This window comes from Phyllopteryx taeniolatus, chromosome 14, assembly GCF_024500385.1.
Source record: "Phyllopteryx taeniolatus isolate TA_2022b chromosome 14, UOR_Ptae_1.2, whole genome shotgun sequence".
Taxonomy (NCBI): domain Eukaryota; kingdom Metazoa; phylum Chordata; class Actinopteri; order Syngnathiformes; family Syngnathidae; genus Phyllopteryx; species Phyllopteryx taeniolatus.
This window is the reverse complement of record NC_084515.1, coordinates 6,400,809-6,417,883: the sequence shown is the minus strand read 5'-3', so window position 1 is coordinate 6,417,883 and position 17,075 is coordinate 6,400,809. Positions and strand designations below refer to the sequence as shown.

Below are 17,075 nucleotides of genomic sequence, written 5' to 3'. Positions count from 1 at the left end.
AAACAAGTCGAGAATTGCCGCCACCTACGGGCACAAATTATACGAGCAGATGGTGAACAGAATATTTTATTCGTGGCCACAATTCAAGTATTGTGCACACGCGAAACACTGATTTGATTTGTGGGGTTTAAAATTATTCCCATGTACAACGTGGACGTCTGGGTAAGCATATGAAGTGCACCTTCGCGTGAAACCTCAACTTTGCCTTTCAATTGGAAGATGCGCTCGATTTGTTTATCCAACTGTCCAGGAATGATATTAATATCATTTCATAACCACACTTGACAACTTTCCCCCCCATACCATGTCTAAGACTCTGTAAATATCAGTTATTCAAGGCCTTGAATAGAAATCTTAAAGGTTTATAATTAAGATTATTCTACCTGAAACATTTTGCTGGTGTAGCTATGAAGTGTACGTGTAATACAATGTAATAATTAATTTAAAAAAAACTTTGCTTGGATGATAATACACTAGTTTATACTTGCGTGAAGATTTTTATTCTTATCATTTTCATTTGTAAGGGTATAGCGTGCACTCCATTATACTTACTTATGCTTCTAATATTCATGTGGTTCAGAATGATTGTGTCCTATTCAAAATTGTTGTGGTAAATGTTGCTATTATGGTAAGTTATAGGGTTTTATAGAGCTTTTGATTTTTTTTTTCATAATTATTTGTTTAAACTAATAATAATATTTTATAATGTGTTCTTTTAGAAACGGCTATAATAGTAATGATGTATTATTTATTCTTACGTCATGAATAAGGCTCATTTCCTTTTTGTGTTCGGAAATTATTCAAGTGCAAACACAAGCATAGGCTCAGAATGTTTATTATTTGTATGTTATTGTTGTTATATGGCATTCATATACATGGTGAACAGTTATTTCAATATGGATAAGTGAGTTTATTTGTGGTGTTGTTCTATAATTGTGTAGTCATACTGTATACCCTAATAAAATTTCTTCTGCTTTTCGGGTGCTGATTTGGCATAGCGGAAGGGTCATAAAGGTCTCGTTTGAAATCATATGGGTCATAGAAAGGGTAGTTTGGTGTTTCCTTGGCAGTTTCCGCAGGGACGCTTTCTTTATCTTTTGCTTCTTCCACTTTCACGACCTTCTCCTCTGTCTTGGTGGTCCATCCTTCCATTTTGTGTACCACTTATCCTCACAAGGGTCGCGGGCGTGCTGGAGCCGAACCCAACTATCTTCGGACGAGAGGCGGGGTACACCCTAAACTTGTTGCCAGCCAATCGCAGGGCACATATACACAAACAACCACTCACATACATACCTACGGACAATTTAGAGTCTTCAATTAACCTAGCATGCATGTTTTTGGGATGTGAGAGGAAACGCGCAGCAAACTCATGCAAGCACAGGGAGAATATGCAGACTCCACACATGCGAGGCCGGATTTGAACGTGTGTCCTCAGAACGGTGAAGCAGACGTGCTAATCATTCGTCCACCGTGCATGCATGTGACCTTCATTGAAGGTCACATGCATGTTTTTGGAAAGTGAGAGAAAACCTCCACAAGCACGGGGAGACCTTGAGCAATTTACCATCAGTGACTATTAGTTTATTTAATATTTAATTTGCTTACTCTGTCTTATCGTTGACCTGATAGTTTTATTTGCAAAAAATAATCTTTGTAATATTTGTGGCATTACTCTAGCTGCTTTTCCGCTAAATTAAAATGTATTTATTCACATTTTCTGAATTCATTCATTTAATTACTTAATTTCATTAATTAATAGGTTAAATGATTCATTGTAAATATTAACCTTAAATATACTACTAAAACTGCGATTGGCTGGCGACCAGTTCAGGCTGTACCCCGCCTCTCACCCGAAATCAGCTGAGACAGGCGCCAGCACACCCGCAACCCAAGTGAGGATAAGCGGTTCAGAAAATGGATGGAAGGATACTACCAAAACAAAAGGAAAATAAGATAAGCGATACTTTATTGATCTCCAGATGGGGAAATTCAGCTTTTTAAAACGTATATGAAAAAAATTAAGGTAGCTTTTCTTTATATATATATATATATATATATATATATATATATATATATATATATATATATATATATATATATATATATATATATATATATATATATATATATATATATATATATATATATAAAACAAGGAATAAGACTATATTTCTTTAGGTGGAACGGTGGACGACTGCTTAGCACATCTGCCTTACAGTTCTGAGGACACAGGTTCAAATCCGGCCTGGCCTGTGTAGAGTTTGCTCCCTTGTGCCTTTCTCCGGGTACTCAACCGGATCTGGATTCTTCCCACATTCCAAAGACCTGCATGGTAGATTAATTGAAGACTCTAAATTGCTCATAGGTGTGAATGATTGTCTATATGTGCCCTGCGATGGGCTGGCGACCAGTTCAGGGTGTACCCCGCCTCTCACCCAGAGTCAGCCGCGATAGGCGTCAACACGACCGCGACCCTAGTGATGATAAGCGGCACGGAAAATGGATGGATAGGTTAATTGAACACGCTATGTCTTTAAAAACATAAAACCAGTCAGTTACATCAAAACCAGAGAGCTTTGGCTAAAGATAATGTAAGTCTTTATCTCCGGCTCTGCAGCGCCTCTTCTGTTTCTTGAGACGAAACCGTCCTTTGTTGGCCACCTGCTATTCCACCAGCGGCCTTTAGGTGGACTCTCGGTGCATCAAGTTGTGGTCAGATCCCCAAACGAGGAAGAGAAGAAGAACCATACGTCCCATTCAGGACGCTCTCTCTCTCTCTCATTTCACTTCAATATACATTTAACATTATTATTATTATTTCATTTAATTAAAAATATACATGATTTAACTGAACTCAGGACAACAGTTAATTTAAATGTCAATATCCTTGGTGGCAGTACCGCCCTCATACAAACCCGGAAATGTATATTCTCCCCCAAATCACTTCCGCTGGCAGGCTGTGTCACTTTTGTAGTTCTCCAAAGGTTGACCTGTCAGCGTTGTAGTACAATCTGTCACTGCTGTGCTGCGAAATTGCGTGTCTCCTCCTGCTCCGTGCGCTGTTCCGCCTCTCGCACAGCGAGCACCAGGGCGTAGCAGCACGCCGCCGGGTGACTGTTTCAACTTGTATCCGACTGACTAGCTCCAAGTTCGCTAACAAGCCGAACAAGTTGACAGCGGCGTTAGCGAGCTTCCTTACAGTTAGCCGGCTAGCTTCGCGTAGGAGGGGGCACCGAGAAACCAACAAGTAGCACACCGGACAAAAGTGAACAACAGTAAGTAAACACTAACAGAACAAAACTCATGTACATGTTGCTGTTAGCAAAAGAAAACAAGCAAACTTAAAGCTGGTCAACCAGTGTCACTGGTATCTGCTGTCAATAGTTTCAGCTGATTTTCACCTTGAGAGCAGCCTTTAAAAATAGCCTGAACGTCCACTTTAGACAGATCCACGTTTTCCCCCCCTCCCTAATGTATCATTGACTTAATCAAAATTGTGAGCGCATATGGTTGCAAATAGCAGTTGACTTTTGTTGAAGTTGCCTTTGGAGTCCATTGCGGAAGTTTAAAAGGGCTTGGCTTCACTTGCAATGGCGTATTAAATAATTCTTATTTAATTGTATTTCTACTGTATAACACTTCTCACGGGTTTCACAAAGTGCTTTGCTAGGTTAAAATACAGAGTCACAAAATTATACAGTTATTACAAGAAAAAAAAAATCAGAGCAATCAAGTCCAACTGGAATTCTTGCCTAAAACAAATGTGTTAACTACTTATTAAGAGTGTCTAGAAATCTAGACATGGAAGTGCATTCCACCTGTTTTGGGGCAAATTAGTTTTTAACATATGTTATAATACTAACATTTTACACTGAGGGCCACCTAAAAAAGAAACTTGGCTCTCAAAGTACCACTGACATAACCAACATTAAAATATGGTAGCATAGTGGGCCCAAGTGTTTCTCAAAAAACAGGCAGAGGTTTTATACCTTAAAGGTATATTTAATACTATACTACGCCAGTATAACAGTATGCACAGTTTGAACACGAACACTAGATTTAAATATAGGAAAATAAAAAACTGTATTTTAATAATTGTGCCTGCATGGAACGTAGATCGACGTTCGAGCTACGTTCCTACCCTCACCGAGCAGTGGGTTGTGACTGAAAGAACAAGATCCCGAATACAAGTGGACAAAATGAGTTTCCTCCGCAGGGTGTCCGGGTTCTTCCTTAGAGATAGGGTGAGAAGCTCGGTCTTCCGGGAGGAGCTCAGAGTAGAGCCGCTGCTCCTCCACATTGAGAGGAGCCAGATGAGGTGGCTGGGGCATGTGATTCGGATGCCTCCCGGACACCTCCCTGGTGAGGTGTTCCGGGTACGTCCCACCGGAAGGAGACCCCGGGGACTGCCCAGGACACGCTGGAGAGACTACGTCTCTCGGCTGACCTGGGAACGCCTCGGGATCCCCTCGGAAGAGCTGCAGGAAGTGGCTGGGGAGAGAGAAGTCTGCGCGTCCCTACTAAAGCTACTGACCCCGCGACCCGACCTCGGATAAGCGGTAGATGGCTGGATGGATGGGTTCCTGCGTGGGTTTTCTCCGGTTTCCTCCCACATCCCAAAAACATGGATGGTAGGTTAATTGAAGACTCTAAATTGTGAATGCGCGCGAGAATGGTTGTTTGTTTACATGTGCCCTGTGATTGGCTGGCGACCAGTTCAGGGTGTACCCTGCCTTTCGCCCAAAGATAGCTCCAGCTAGATGAATGAATTCAAATGGATTGTACATAAAAGTAAAAAAAAAAAAAGGTTTGAGAAGCAAACACTTCAAAAAGATTAAATGCAATATTTTTGTACTTCAAAAAATAAACACAGGTACTGGATTTTAAAAAGGTCTACGACACTGTAACATGCACATTTAATTCAGTAATTCTTGCACATACCACTAGAGGGTGTCCTCTTACCACAAGTGGTACTTGTATCACTCTTTGAGAATCACTGTTATAAAAGATTGCACAAGTTAAATGAACTTTTAATTGATTAATGTAAAACACTACGTTTGCTTTCCAACACAATTCAAGTTAAATTGATAACTGAACATTAAAATATATAGTGATGTATTTTGAGTGTAATAACTAACGGCCATTACTGTATAACCTCGCTGTTTTAAATTAGATAACTAATGCAAAATTGCCACCTCAAATAAGATAAATCACTACTAGATTGATAAATCCTTGTTGAGTGAAATGGGGGTTATCCCACGCACTTCCGATTTTGAGGACTGATTCCGCGCCGCTGCTTCCGGTCCGTTTATCTCTATGCAAATTGACTGAATTATTTACAATTAACTCAGGGCGCACGGAAAATTTTGCCGAACGAGTTGAGTCATATCATTAAAGCAGATTCATCCATGTCAATAATTGAGTTCAATATGGACTGATGGTCTACTGCGTAGCTAGCATAGCTATTAATGTTAGCTCACTACAGCCCACTCATTCTTTGTTCAAAACTACAAGAGACGACACAATCATTGAAATTCATTCATTCACCTTCCGTTCTGTTTATCCTCACTTTACTGTTTTATTTAACTCGAGTTTACAGCGGTACCAATCATATGTGTCCATCCTGCATAAGATTGCGTTTAAAACTTTGAACAGTAAGTACACCAGAAAAACCACGGAGCTGCAGAGCTGAAAGGAGTTATGTCATACTTCCGTGACTTCATAGCGTGGCCGTGGCTCAACTCTTAATGACTGCCTCCAAGTCAGCTTTTGATCATCCACGAGCTCCAAAATAGTATCGGGAATGTTTCACAATATAATTTGTTGGTATAATGTTTACACAATCGGAAAACCTCTCCTCAACGCTTTTCATTTTTCCCTACGCTTCGCTCAGCGGTGTCGTGTGCTATGCGGCTGCCGTTCTTACGAGCTAATACTATAGAAGCCTCCCACAAAGGCACAAATAAAAAAAAAAAATTAACGGTACACGTCGATGATCGACAGTAGTGCTTTTTGTTCGCTGAAACTTGAAACATTTCCTTTTACTTCGGGAGCATGCCGTAGCAATGGCTGGCAGATAGCGTTTACAAAAATCTAACCCGGAGACCATGGCGCAATGTGGGGCCCCTGTAAGTAATTGCGGTGGCAGAATTTGTTTTGCCGGAAGTCCCGCCCCATATGTGGCATAAACCCCATTGTCCCCAAAAAATGACATTACTAGTGCAAGGGTTGATCCCAGTGCATGCATGTGGTCAAACAGGACTTGTCACTCCCGTCCTATTATAGAAGCATATGTGGTAAAATGTGCAGGCCCGCTGGTGGCCTTGGCGGCTGACGGCTGAGTGTTGGCACGCCTGCAACTGTCACTTGTAATTGTGCAGGCTTTTATATAACTCACATAGCTGCAATGTTGAGTCAGAAAGACGTTCTGAATCTGACTTCCTGGGTGTTTAAAAATAACAATACTCTCCCTTCGTTGGCCTCAAGCATTGTTTGCAGCATGTCTGGAATTGGCCTCTAATAAGACAACGTCGTTAATTGTAAACACACCCTTTTTAGATTACCATCTCAAAATTTTTGGGAATGGCCCAACCCAAACCCAGACCTTATTCCAATTGAAAATACAAAGTATTAGGGTAATTTCTCACATCAGTGTTAGACTTTTCCTCTTCCTTTGCTTGAAATTCTTGAAAATGATTCTTTGAATACATTTCAAGGTTTGAAAATAGTTCTGCAATTGTGAGTAAACTGTACTCTCAACAAAAAAGCAGCATGTGACCAGCATGTCTGCCTCACTGTCAGAGGCTCCGGGTTTAAATCTCTCTTCAGGCATCTGGAAATTGCATCCAAGGATGAACCAGACAAGTCCATAATCTTATCTTCCTAATATCTTAGCTGATTTCGTAAGACTTTAGTTCCATGATATTGCACAACGCAGTGCATTCCAGGTTTTCCTTCAAATACATTCACAGGTGTTGTCAATAAACCTATCAGAAGCTTCCGAAGACATGACATCATTTCAGTTTTCCTAAATTGTTTAAAGGCATTGTAATTTTACTGTACGTAAACCTCTGACATGAAGAAAGTAATGAAACATTATTTAAAAAGAATCCTCTCATTGTTCTGGCATTTAGAAAACAAATCTTTTTGGTAATTCTATTCCTAATTGGCCTAAAACAGGAAATGTTTAGTCTGATTTCATGTCAGACAGTAAGAAAAAAAAGGCGTTTTTTATGTAGTGTATGTCAACTTCTGGTTTCAACTGTACATCTTTTCACTCCTATTAAGAAACTAATTTTCCATGTGCTTTAAAGTAGTCAAGTCAAATTGGAATTTGTATCCGTTTTATCAAATTCAGCGTTTTACTTGATGCTGATTGTGTTCTCTAAATCAGGAGTCAACAACCTTTTTGAAAATGAGAGCTACTTCTTGGGTACTGATTAATGCGAAGGGCTACAAATTTGATGCATACTTTTGAAATAACCAATGTGTTCAAATTATCTATGAGTATATATTATCAATAATGATATTCATCTATGTGAAGACACTGATCAATCATGTTCATCATGAAGGAACCGGCGAAACACATTTAATTTTATTTTAATGGGATTCAAATTAAACCGTCAAGCATTTCAGAAAAGCATTATGATTAAACAAAACATAACCATAAAGAAATTAATGATGGTTGTTGTTCAGTCATCAGTTAGTTTTTTTGTTTTGGTTGTTTTTAAAAAATAATAATAATAATATTTCACAAATTCTGCCAGGGTATGTAAACTTATGAGGACAACTGTACATATATGCAGTCATACGTACCCCTTGTCATATTGGAATGAAAGTGTAGGCTACTCCTTTTTTATAACCACTAGATGGCAGTGGCATATTAGAATGAACATGTACACCTTTGTCATAACCTCTAGGTGGCGGTGGCATTTCGGAATGAACGTGTACAGCTTTTACATAACCACTAGATGGCGGCATACATTTATAAAATGTGATTTTTTTGTCCATTTGCCCCTATACCTATGTATAATGCGCACTATTGACTTTTGACAATTTTTTTTGGAGGGGAATGCACATTATATGTGAGAAATTATGGTAATTTTGGAACAGGCCCGCGGGCAACTTATATGGCTCTTGGGGGCCCGCGAGCACCATATTTATGACTTCTACTTTAAATGGAACAGCGTGTGTTGGTTGTGGCAAGTGCCTCAGCTGACAGTAACGTAGCAGGGTCAGCTGAAGTCAATAAGAATCTAATATGGTCACACCGCTGACTTTGTGCTGCGTCAATACGACGTGACATTAACCGGATATCGCTCTCTTCTGGCGTGTCGTCAGGTCAGCTGTCATAGTCGTTTGTCTTCACCTTTGGCTTAGATGCAGAGCACCAGCGTGCCACTTCAGTCCAGAAAGAGGAAACGTGATGTGTCCAACGTGGACAACGAGGTGGGAGAAAGGATTGGGAAAATCCCCAGATGCACTGTGGTGAGTGTGTGTGTGTCACAAGGTTTCACGTCTTACTAATTTTATGGGCATTGCACAAAAGAGTAAGAGGGCACTGGACGTCTTTGGTAATTAAAAAGTGTTCATGATGCATTACTTGAACTGCACCTGAAGAAATAAATCACCCGCCACAAAAAATAAATAAATACACACACAATGTGGAAATTGTCATTTATTTCAATTGTTCAATCAGTGAATCTCATTATACAGATTCAACAGTGAAATATTTCAGACTAACATCATGACATTTGAATATTACACAAGAAATACTTAAAATGAGTAAGCCTTTAGAAATTAGCATAGAATGCGTTGTGAATTTCAGTTTATCAGTTTATTTTTGAAAGGGGACAATGCAATTTCATAAACCACATGAAGTACACATGGTTAAAAAAGCCAGAATTAGCCAGAAGGCTAGTTTTCATCTGTAGTCCCCTGGCCATGATGTAAAAAAGCAGTAAAATACATCTATGCAAGTCTTACTTTTTTAATTTACTAAAATATGTGAACGTATCCCCGATATTCTAATTTATTAAGATGCACCTGTGCATGTACTGTATACACTATATATTATTAATTATTTATATATAGTTATAGTACCTCAATTTACAAGTGACCCGACTTAAAATTTTTAGAGATACTTTTGTCTTGACTTGCAACCAGAAATTTGAGTTACAAGGCAGGGTTATAGTAGTTTTGTATTTTCCATTACAGTTCATTTTTAATTTTTGACTTTTTTTTTTTTCAGATTCTGTTTTAATTAGTTTTTAGAGTAGGTTTGTTCGTTTTTATTAGTTTTAATTTTTTCAAAAATGCTTCGTTTTAGTTTAGTTTTTATTAGTTTCAGTAATAATTTTAGTTTTTTATACAGGGTATTTGTTGAGTGTGAGCTCCAAAGAAAAAGTCAACAAAAACAATACAATTAAAAAAAAATGTATTAACTTACTAATAGATGAACAACCGTTTACAAATGAAATTCAGGTACTGTATAACAGTCCACAAAATTTGAAGTGCCGTAAGTGCAATGCACTGCTTCTAAGGTTAGAGTAGATGGATCACAACATACATAAAAGCATTCATGAGACACGTGCTGTAGTATGACCTATGAACCTTCAAACAAATTTGAACACAAGCAGTAGCAACACATACAGTTAGAGCATACAAACAACAATGCTCACAGGCATTTATTCTTTATCCTCTGCAAAAATGTACTACTAATACAGGCTCTTGAGCACTATTTAACCTCACATGCTGTGTGCGGGGCTCCTTCAGGGGTTGAAGCACCCTGCGCCTTTCGCTGATGAGTTGGTGCCAGCTAATGCGCAACCCTACGAGAGGGTCAGCATGGAGGAGGCCAAACGGGGAACACGGCGTGAGTCATGCCATCATTGATCATTCTTTCCACTTTGTCGTTTCATTGCATGTCAACAGAATTAATCATCGATGCTTTTTCTTTCAATTTAGTGGAAAGGCCGGTGCGGGTGTATGCTGATGGAATCTTTGACGTTTTCCACTCAGGACATGCAAGGGCTCTTATGCAGGCAAAAGGCCTCTTCCCAAATACACACCTCATAGTCGGAGGTAAGTGATTGTATGTACAATCCACAACATTAGGCAGCCCTGCACAATTCAATGAGATACAATACAAAAAAAATGCCTTTACAAAATGCTCAGTTTTGATTGACATTGTCAGGGAGGTACAGTGGTGCCTCGAGATACAAGTGACCCGACTTACATTAGTTAAGTTTTTCCAGGTACGAGCTGTCATTCGAGCAAAAAATTTTCTTTTTTCCACAACAAGCCGTGGTTTGGCAGATTGTGAACAATTCTTCAAAAAGAGGCTTCAAGCTGTTTACTGCAATGCCCTGTTGACATTTCCTGTCAAACAAAACATAAAACCAAGAGAAATACACGGCGTATATTTAAAACAACCACATACAGTGCCGTGAAAAATTATTGATGAGCCTTATGTTCTTTTTGGTCAGCAGTGGTTTTTTCCTCGGAACTCTGCCATTGATGCCATTTTTGCCCAGTTTTTTCCTTATTGTTGTGTCATGAACACTGACTTTAACTGAGGCACGGGAGGCCTGCAGTTCGTTAGATGTTGTCCTGAGTTCCTTTGTGGCCTCCTGGATGAGTCATTGCTAAGCGTTTTTTTTCCCTTTGTTTTTAAATGCTTTTAATCATGTAAAGCACATTGAGTTACCTTGTGTATGTAATGCGCTATATAAATAGATTTGCTTTGCTACTCGGAAGTAGTGACTGTATTTCCAGTTGAAGTATGCCAATTGTGTTTGTGCCGCTGGCTGCTTGGGTACATGTGAGTTGACTATGTGTGGAAAACGTGCAACACGTCACATGACGTCATTGCCGTGGCTCCGTTGATAAATATTTCGCCTTTTTTCGATATTGTACTTAGTCGTTGTGTGCATTTTAGTTACGGATAGTTAAGAATATAGTGTGTTTTGTCTGTTTTATTAGTCATTACTAAAACAAAGGCTGAAAATTGGTCTTCACTTATGACATGCACCGTGACTGAATCAAGTGTCCTGGTTATTGACTTGCCTCATGTTCCCAAACACTGCAGTTTGTTAATGATAAATATCTGTTGCCTGACGATAAATAGGAAAGTATGCAAAACCATATTAAGCGCTGGTTCTTGTGAACAAAAAAGTAACTATTGGCAGCTAAATCAAAGTAACTGTAATCTGACTACTCTAATATAAAAAGTAATGCGTTAGATAACTTACGATTTCACTGGACCACATTTTGGGAGTAACGTGTTACTTTGTAATGCGTTACCGACATCACTGGATACGAGTGTTTTGAGTTATGAGTGTGGTCACGAAGCAAATTAAACTCATAAGGCCCCACTGTACTGTGAATTTCCCTTGTCGTTGAATAAAGTACGGTATCTATCCATTGTACATAATACTGAAATATATGGCCCAGTTTCATTTAATGTTGCAAAAACAATGTTAAGAAATTGTGATTCACAAATATATAAACACAGGTGAGTAGTCATCAAAATAAAAAATAACAAAATGTTCTTGTGTTCACTGAGAAATGGATTTAAAGTTTACTTTTCAAAGCCAGCATACTCATTTCATCATCATAATCATAGGGTGGGTTTTTCATATCTATTATTCCTGTTCCAAGTGTGCAGTGACGACCTGACGCACAAGTTCAAGGGCTTCACGGTCATGAATGAAGACGAACGCTACGACGCCATCCGACATTGTCGCTACGTGGACGAAGTGGTGCGGAACGCTCCTTGGACGTTAACGCCGGAGTTCCTCACTAAGCACCGCGTGAGTGGATGAGAGGACCTACAAACCTGTCGCCTTGTTGTTTTGTATATTGTTTTTATGTCTGAATCTGCTGTCTCACTTTTGTTTATTTGTCCAGATTGACTTTGTGGCCCATGATGACATCCCATACTCCTCGGCAGGCAGTGACGACATATATAAGCACATTAAGGAAGCAGGTAAACAGCCCATCCATCCATCCATTTTCTATAGGGTGTGTCCTCATTAGGTTCGCGGGTGAGCTGAAGTATACCCCAGCTGATTTTTGGGTACACCCCGTGGACTGGTCGCCAGCCAATCGCAGAGAACATATTCACCCAAAAAATACGTAAATTTTGCTCTCAATCACACTTAAAGACAATTTAGAGTACACTTTAAACACATTGTACATTTAGTTGAACACACACAAATTGCAAGCATAAAATGTATAGCAAATATTGTACATGTTGTAGTATCTGTGTGTTAAGTATGTGCTTTTAAGAGGCGGGGCCTAGTGGGGTCATGTGTGACATCGGTGAGTCTGCTTGAGTGTCGCGGTGTGAGCTATGGATGACAGTAGCTCTTGCATGACTTGTGTTTTACTGTTCTCCCAGCGTTCAATAAATATCTAAAAATTGCATTGGCAATTGTGGCCCTCCTTTCCCTCATGCAAGGGCATTACAGTATTTAAGAAATAGTTAAAACCCATAAAAACGATCGCTGTAAACCGCAGGTTACCACGATAGACAATGAGCTACGTTCAACAAAAAAAATCTGCAATGTAGCGGGGGAACACTGTACAGTGAACCCCCATCTAATCGCGACATTTGTAAATTTGCATATTTACAGATATTGTTTGAGAATTTATCCTCTGTTATCTGCTGAAACTCATCTAGTCACTGTTTTTGTGCTTGGGCACAAGCGATAAATGTATTTGGCGCCATCTGGTGACATCTTGGTGTTGTTGTGTTCTTTCTATTTAGTGGAAAGGCTGGTGCGGTTGTATGCTGATGGGTGTTGAAATCATCGATAGTGTTTTCTCGTCTGCATTTGAGATGTCCTGCTTTGTTGGCGGTCCTTAAATACACCTCGGGCACTGTCAAAAGTAAAAGTGAAAGTATGTTTTTGCTTCTCTCTCGATGCAGCTACTAAAATTTGACATTAATTGTGTGTCAATGCCAAAAAGTGGTGTTATTGACTTCATACCATTTTCCTTTGCCCGTGTGTGATGTCGCATCAGTTTGTTCTAGTGTGTTATTTAAGTTAGTATGCTAGCTAATACAATTGCTAAGCCTCATGTGAAGCGGTTTGTTTGTGTGAATAATTTTACTGCTCAGTACTGTTGTTTATGTAACATGGGCTCATGATTGTGTACATGCTAGATTTATGGTGTTGATGCTTGATGGTCCTGTCCGCTATGAGTATTTTGCTGCCATCTTGTGGCATCTATACACAATTACATAAAAATGGTTTATACATGTTAATTTTACCTTTGGCGCTCTTGTGGAAGAGCATTTAATTGTTCTGCCTGTCCCTATACATTGCTGGCATAGATTAAAAATAAATACATAAATAAAATCCTATTTGGACCAATTAAGTGAAATTTGGTAATTTCCTGCTTCACACTTGATAATCTCACAGTGGTTGGGAATCACTGGTATACAGAATTGTAAACAGCTGGAAGAGTCATGACATGCTGTGATGTCTTTGCTGCGTGCAGGAATGTTTGCTCCCACCCAGCGGACAGAAGGCATCTCCACCTCCGACATCATCACGCGCATCGTCCGTGACTACGACCTGTACGTCAGGCGCAACCTACAGAGGGGTTACACGGCCAAGGAGCTCAACGTCAGCTTCATCAACGTAAGAAAACGCTCGTCACATTCAAATCTCGCGCGAGGAAGAGCGGTTGCCTGACGTGATCGTGTCACGGATTCGTCGCCGTTCTCCAGGAGAAGAAGTACCACCTGCAGGAGCGCGTGGACAAGGTGAAGAGGAAGGTACGAGACGTGGAGGAGAAGAGCAAAGAGTTCGTCCTAAAGGTGGAGGAGAAAAGCATCGACCTCATCCAGAAGTGGGAGGAGAAGTCCCGGGAGTTCATCGGCAACTTCTTGCAGATGTTTGGGCCCGAGGGAGCTCTGGTGAGGATGTCTTGTGTTCTTTTTGCTGACACGGCACGAAAAACACATCAGCATTCAGTGTCGTAATGGAAGCCAGCTGCTGTGACTAAAAAAATGGAGAGGTCATCTTCTTTCACATGAGCCTCTTTTTCACAGAGATCCAGTATTTGAAGATGCAGCTTAAGTTTTTTTTTTGTTTTTGATTTTGTTTTTTGTTTTTTTGCCACAACTCTGCATGTTTACACAGCAACACCTCATCCCACAATCAGATTTTTATGTTCTCTGGCGTGGCAAACACAATATTTGTCAGACAGCAACAATTGAGCTCAGCACAACAGAACGAGAGAAGTTAGTGTCGAGTGTAGGGCTGGAACGATTAATCAAATAACTTGAATAATTCGATTACAAAAAAGGTTGAAGCAAAATATCTACCAAGAAGCTTGGATCATTTTTCCCTACAGGCTAATGTTACTGTAGTTAACAGCCCGCCAACTCTACACTTGATTTGTCACCCACGTCACTCACCAGGCCCTACTGTTCAAAGCCATACACACTCAAAGTCACAGAAACTATAGCAGAACATGAGGATGGTGACCCCAAGTGAACAAAAGTAATATCTGCACCTCACATGCAGTTACTGTGTCTAATAATGGCAAATATTTTTTGTCTGATTAATTGTTGGGATGATCGGCAAAATACTGGATTCTAAAAATATTCGATAGCTTCATGCCCAGCTGTTTGGTGTTTTTCGTGCGTTTTCTACAATGCAATAAGATTTTGCATTTCAAGATATCGCTAACGACCTGTATTGATAGGAAAGCAGTACAGTACATGGTTTCAAGGTAGTAGTAAACAAAAGCTTTGTATGTTGGGGGGTGCTTAGTTTAGCCTAGGTTAGTGGAAGTGATAAAGGTTATTTTTGTAAAATGAGTTTGAAATGAAACAAGTGTTTTGTTGTATCATAATTTGTGGCATGTATGCAGTTTGAACTGTTAGTACAGTGGACTTCCGAGTTTCATTTGTTGTGTGTTGTGTGTGTGTGAACAGAAGCACATGCTGAAGGAGGGCAAAGGCCGCATGCTACAGGCCATCAGCCCTCGCCAAAGCCCCAGCAGCAGTCCGGCCCGCGAGGAGCGCTCACCCTCTCCCACCTTCCGCCTGCCCTTCTTCAACAAGAGCTCCCCGCCCCCCTCACCTCACCACAGCGGCGCGCGGGGGGGCGGATACCTCGTCAGCGAGGATGACGATGACGAAGATGAAGACGACGACAATTAGAGGGGTCATTTTTTATTTGTTCTCTTTTTTTTTCACTCTAGCAGCAGATTCTGTTGCTGTCGGAATTTTAGCACTTGTCACCTGTTTATATCCTTATTTTTGTGCACCAATTTGTCACACGTTCTTAGTAAGTTGAGTGGGATTTCAAAAGGGTGGACAATTTCCAGTAGATTTCCATGGGAAGTAAAGCAGGGGAAATTTGGAAACATTTAGAACTGGAAACTTTCCATAGGAAATAACTAGGAATTTATGGAAATGTATCACATTCAAGTGTGTGTATATATAAAAAAAAATTGGGGGCCTAAGTAGGGGAAGTTAAGATGGGGAATTTTGGATTCAAGCATAAATATATATTTTTTTGTCTTTAAGCAGACATCCATGTGAATTAAGTAGCTCTACTCGCCCACATGCGAGGGCATCACTGTACCTTAACTGCACCAGTTTTTTTCCTCCACTTTGCAATTCCCTAGTAAGAGCAAACCTTAGCAAAAGTTTGGAATTCCTTATTTATTCCCATTAATTCCCATGGAACATTTCCATGATTTTTATGGCTGGGGGGAAGAAATCAATTTACTCTGCTATATCAACTTCAAAAATAGGCCAACACAAAATTTCTGCCTCCATGCTCTTAAAAAAAAAAAAAAAAAAAAAAAAAGTTCCGCCCAGAACCGTGTTTGCGCTGCAGCAACTCATGTTTCACACAGACATTCATTGCAGACGGACACAATGTTGGCTCAATGATAAACTTTGCCAAAAATGACAAAGGAGCATCTGTAAGTGATTTTTTTTTTAAAACAACATATTTAACATAAGGGTGAGCTGAATGGCTTTAGCATTAGTTTTTGTTAACTAAAATGGTAATCGCGATTGCTAACCATTTAGCATTTTGCTGTCTCAAATTCTGTACACCAAATTTATACCATACACTCAGTACCAGAGGTCGGTTGTAAGGCGTTACATTTACTCAAGTAACATTATAAACTGTACTTGTCAGAGTACTTTAAATGTACTGTACTTTACTCATGCCGTTCGCTACTTCTTATTAGTCCATTTTGCGTGTGCCCGTCTATTTTTATACTCCATCTTTGACTTCCACATAGGCGCCTATTGCGCCAATCCAACGTGATCACTGTCATTTGACTCCAATTCATCAATCAGATGGCACAAGGCAGTCACATGACCACGCACGCAGCCTTCGCAAAAACAACAGCTTTGTCATGTCACTCTTACATTGTGACTGCCCAAAGTCGGATATTTCAGCCCACTTCTAACTTGAGAAAACACCTTGCGATAAGTTGCAGATGTTTCAATTGTTGTTTTGGCAGTGGATATGGCAACATTAGCCCTAGCCTATGGTGTCGCACATGAACACGCACACACAATCACAAAGTCTGGTCAGCAAACAGCTTCTTCATGAAGTCATTGAAGTGAATAAAGCAAATCATGTTTCTGTAGGGCCCAATGCATGTGTTGTTGGTTTTTGGCTAGTCTACCCACCTCTGATCACATTTGCTATTGGAATAATCACTTGGCTAATGTGGGGATGTCTTTTGGATGGAAAGTGTTTCGTCATCACAGTGTGGCGACTAATGTCAACAACAGCTCCAGCGGCCAGTTGTGTATTGGCCACCACTACGATACTAGTGTTTTTAAGTGTATTTTAATTTTCATTTGTTTTACTGTTTGGGGGTCATTGAGGCCCTCTTTCTAGGAGTTGGAAGATGGGATAAAAGTATTAAATATGTCGGCCAAAGTGTGTGTGACAGTGTGCCCAATCATCTGCTCTAAGAGTGAGTTGAAATCTATTTATGGTCAAATGAGAGTCCTTATTTAGGCGTGCTCACAATACTAGTCATACAAGCAGCTTGCAATTAACAAATAACTTGAA

General features: G+C 39.9%; 1 protein-coding gene across 1 annotated transcript; it reads left to right on the top strand.

Annotated features, from left to right (window-relative positions):
- Positions 1 to 2,969: 2,969 nt before the first annotated feature.
- On the top strand, positions 2,970 to 16,940 carry pcyt1aa (phosphate cytidylyltransferase 1A, choline a). Its single transcript, XM_061796506.1, has 9 exons — positions 2,970 to 3,278; positions 8,383 to 8,490; positions 9,778 to 9,877; positions 9,970 to 10,086; positions 11,665 to 11,816; positions 11,914 to 11,992; positions 13,513 to 13,655; positions 13,745 to 13,933; positions 14,960 to 16,940. The coding sequence occupies exons 2-9, from the start codon at positions 8,383 to 8,385 to the stop codon at positions 15,185 to 15,187; spliced, it is 1,116 nt and encodes a 371-aa protein (XP_061652490.1). The 5' UTR covers positions 2,970 to 3,278; the 3' UTR covers positions 15,188 to 16,940.
- The last annotated feature ends 135 nt before the right edge of the window (positions 16,941 to 17,075 follow it).

What these genes read in the sequence shown, in the direction of transcription:
- pcyt1aa (XM_061796506.1), top strand. Translation starts at nt 8,383, where the DNA reads ATGCAGAGCACCAGCGTGCCACTTCAGTCCAGAAAGAGGAAACGTGAT. An exon ending in AAATCCCCAGATGCACTGTG is followed by an intron (nt 8,491 to 9,777) that starts GTGAGTGTGTGT and finishes GGGCTCCTTCAG; the next exon opens with GGGTTGAAGCACCCTGCGCC. An exon ending in GGCCAAACGGGGAACACGGC is followed by an intron (nt 9,878 to 9,969) that starts GTGAGTCATGCC and finishes CTTTCAATTTAG; the next exon opens with TGGAAAGGCCGGTGCGGGTG.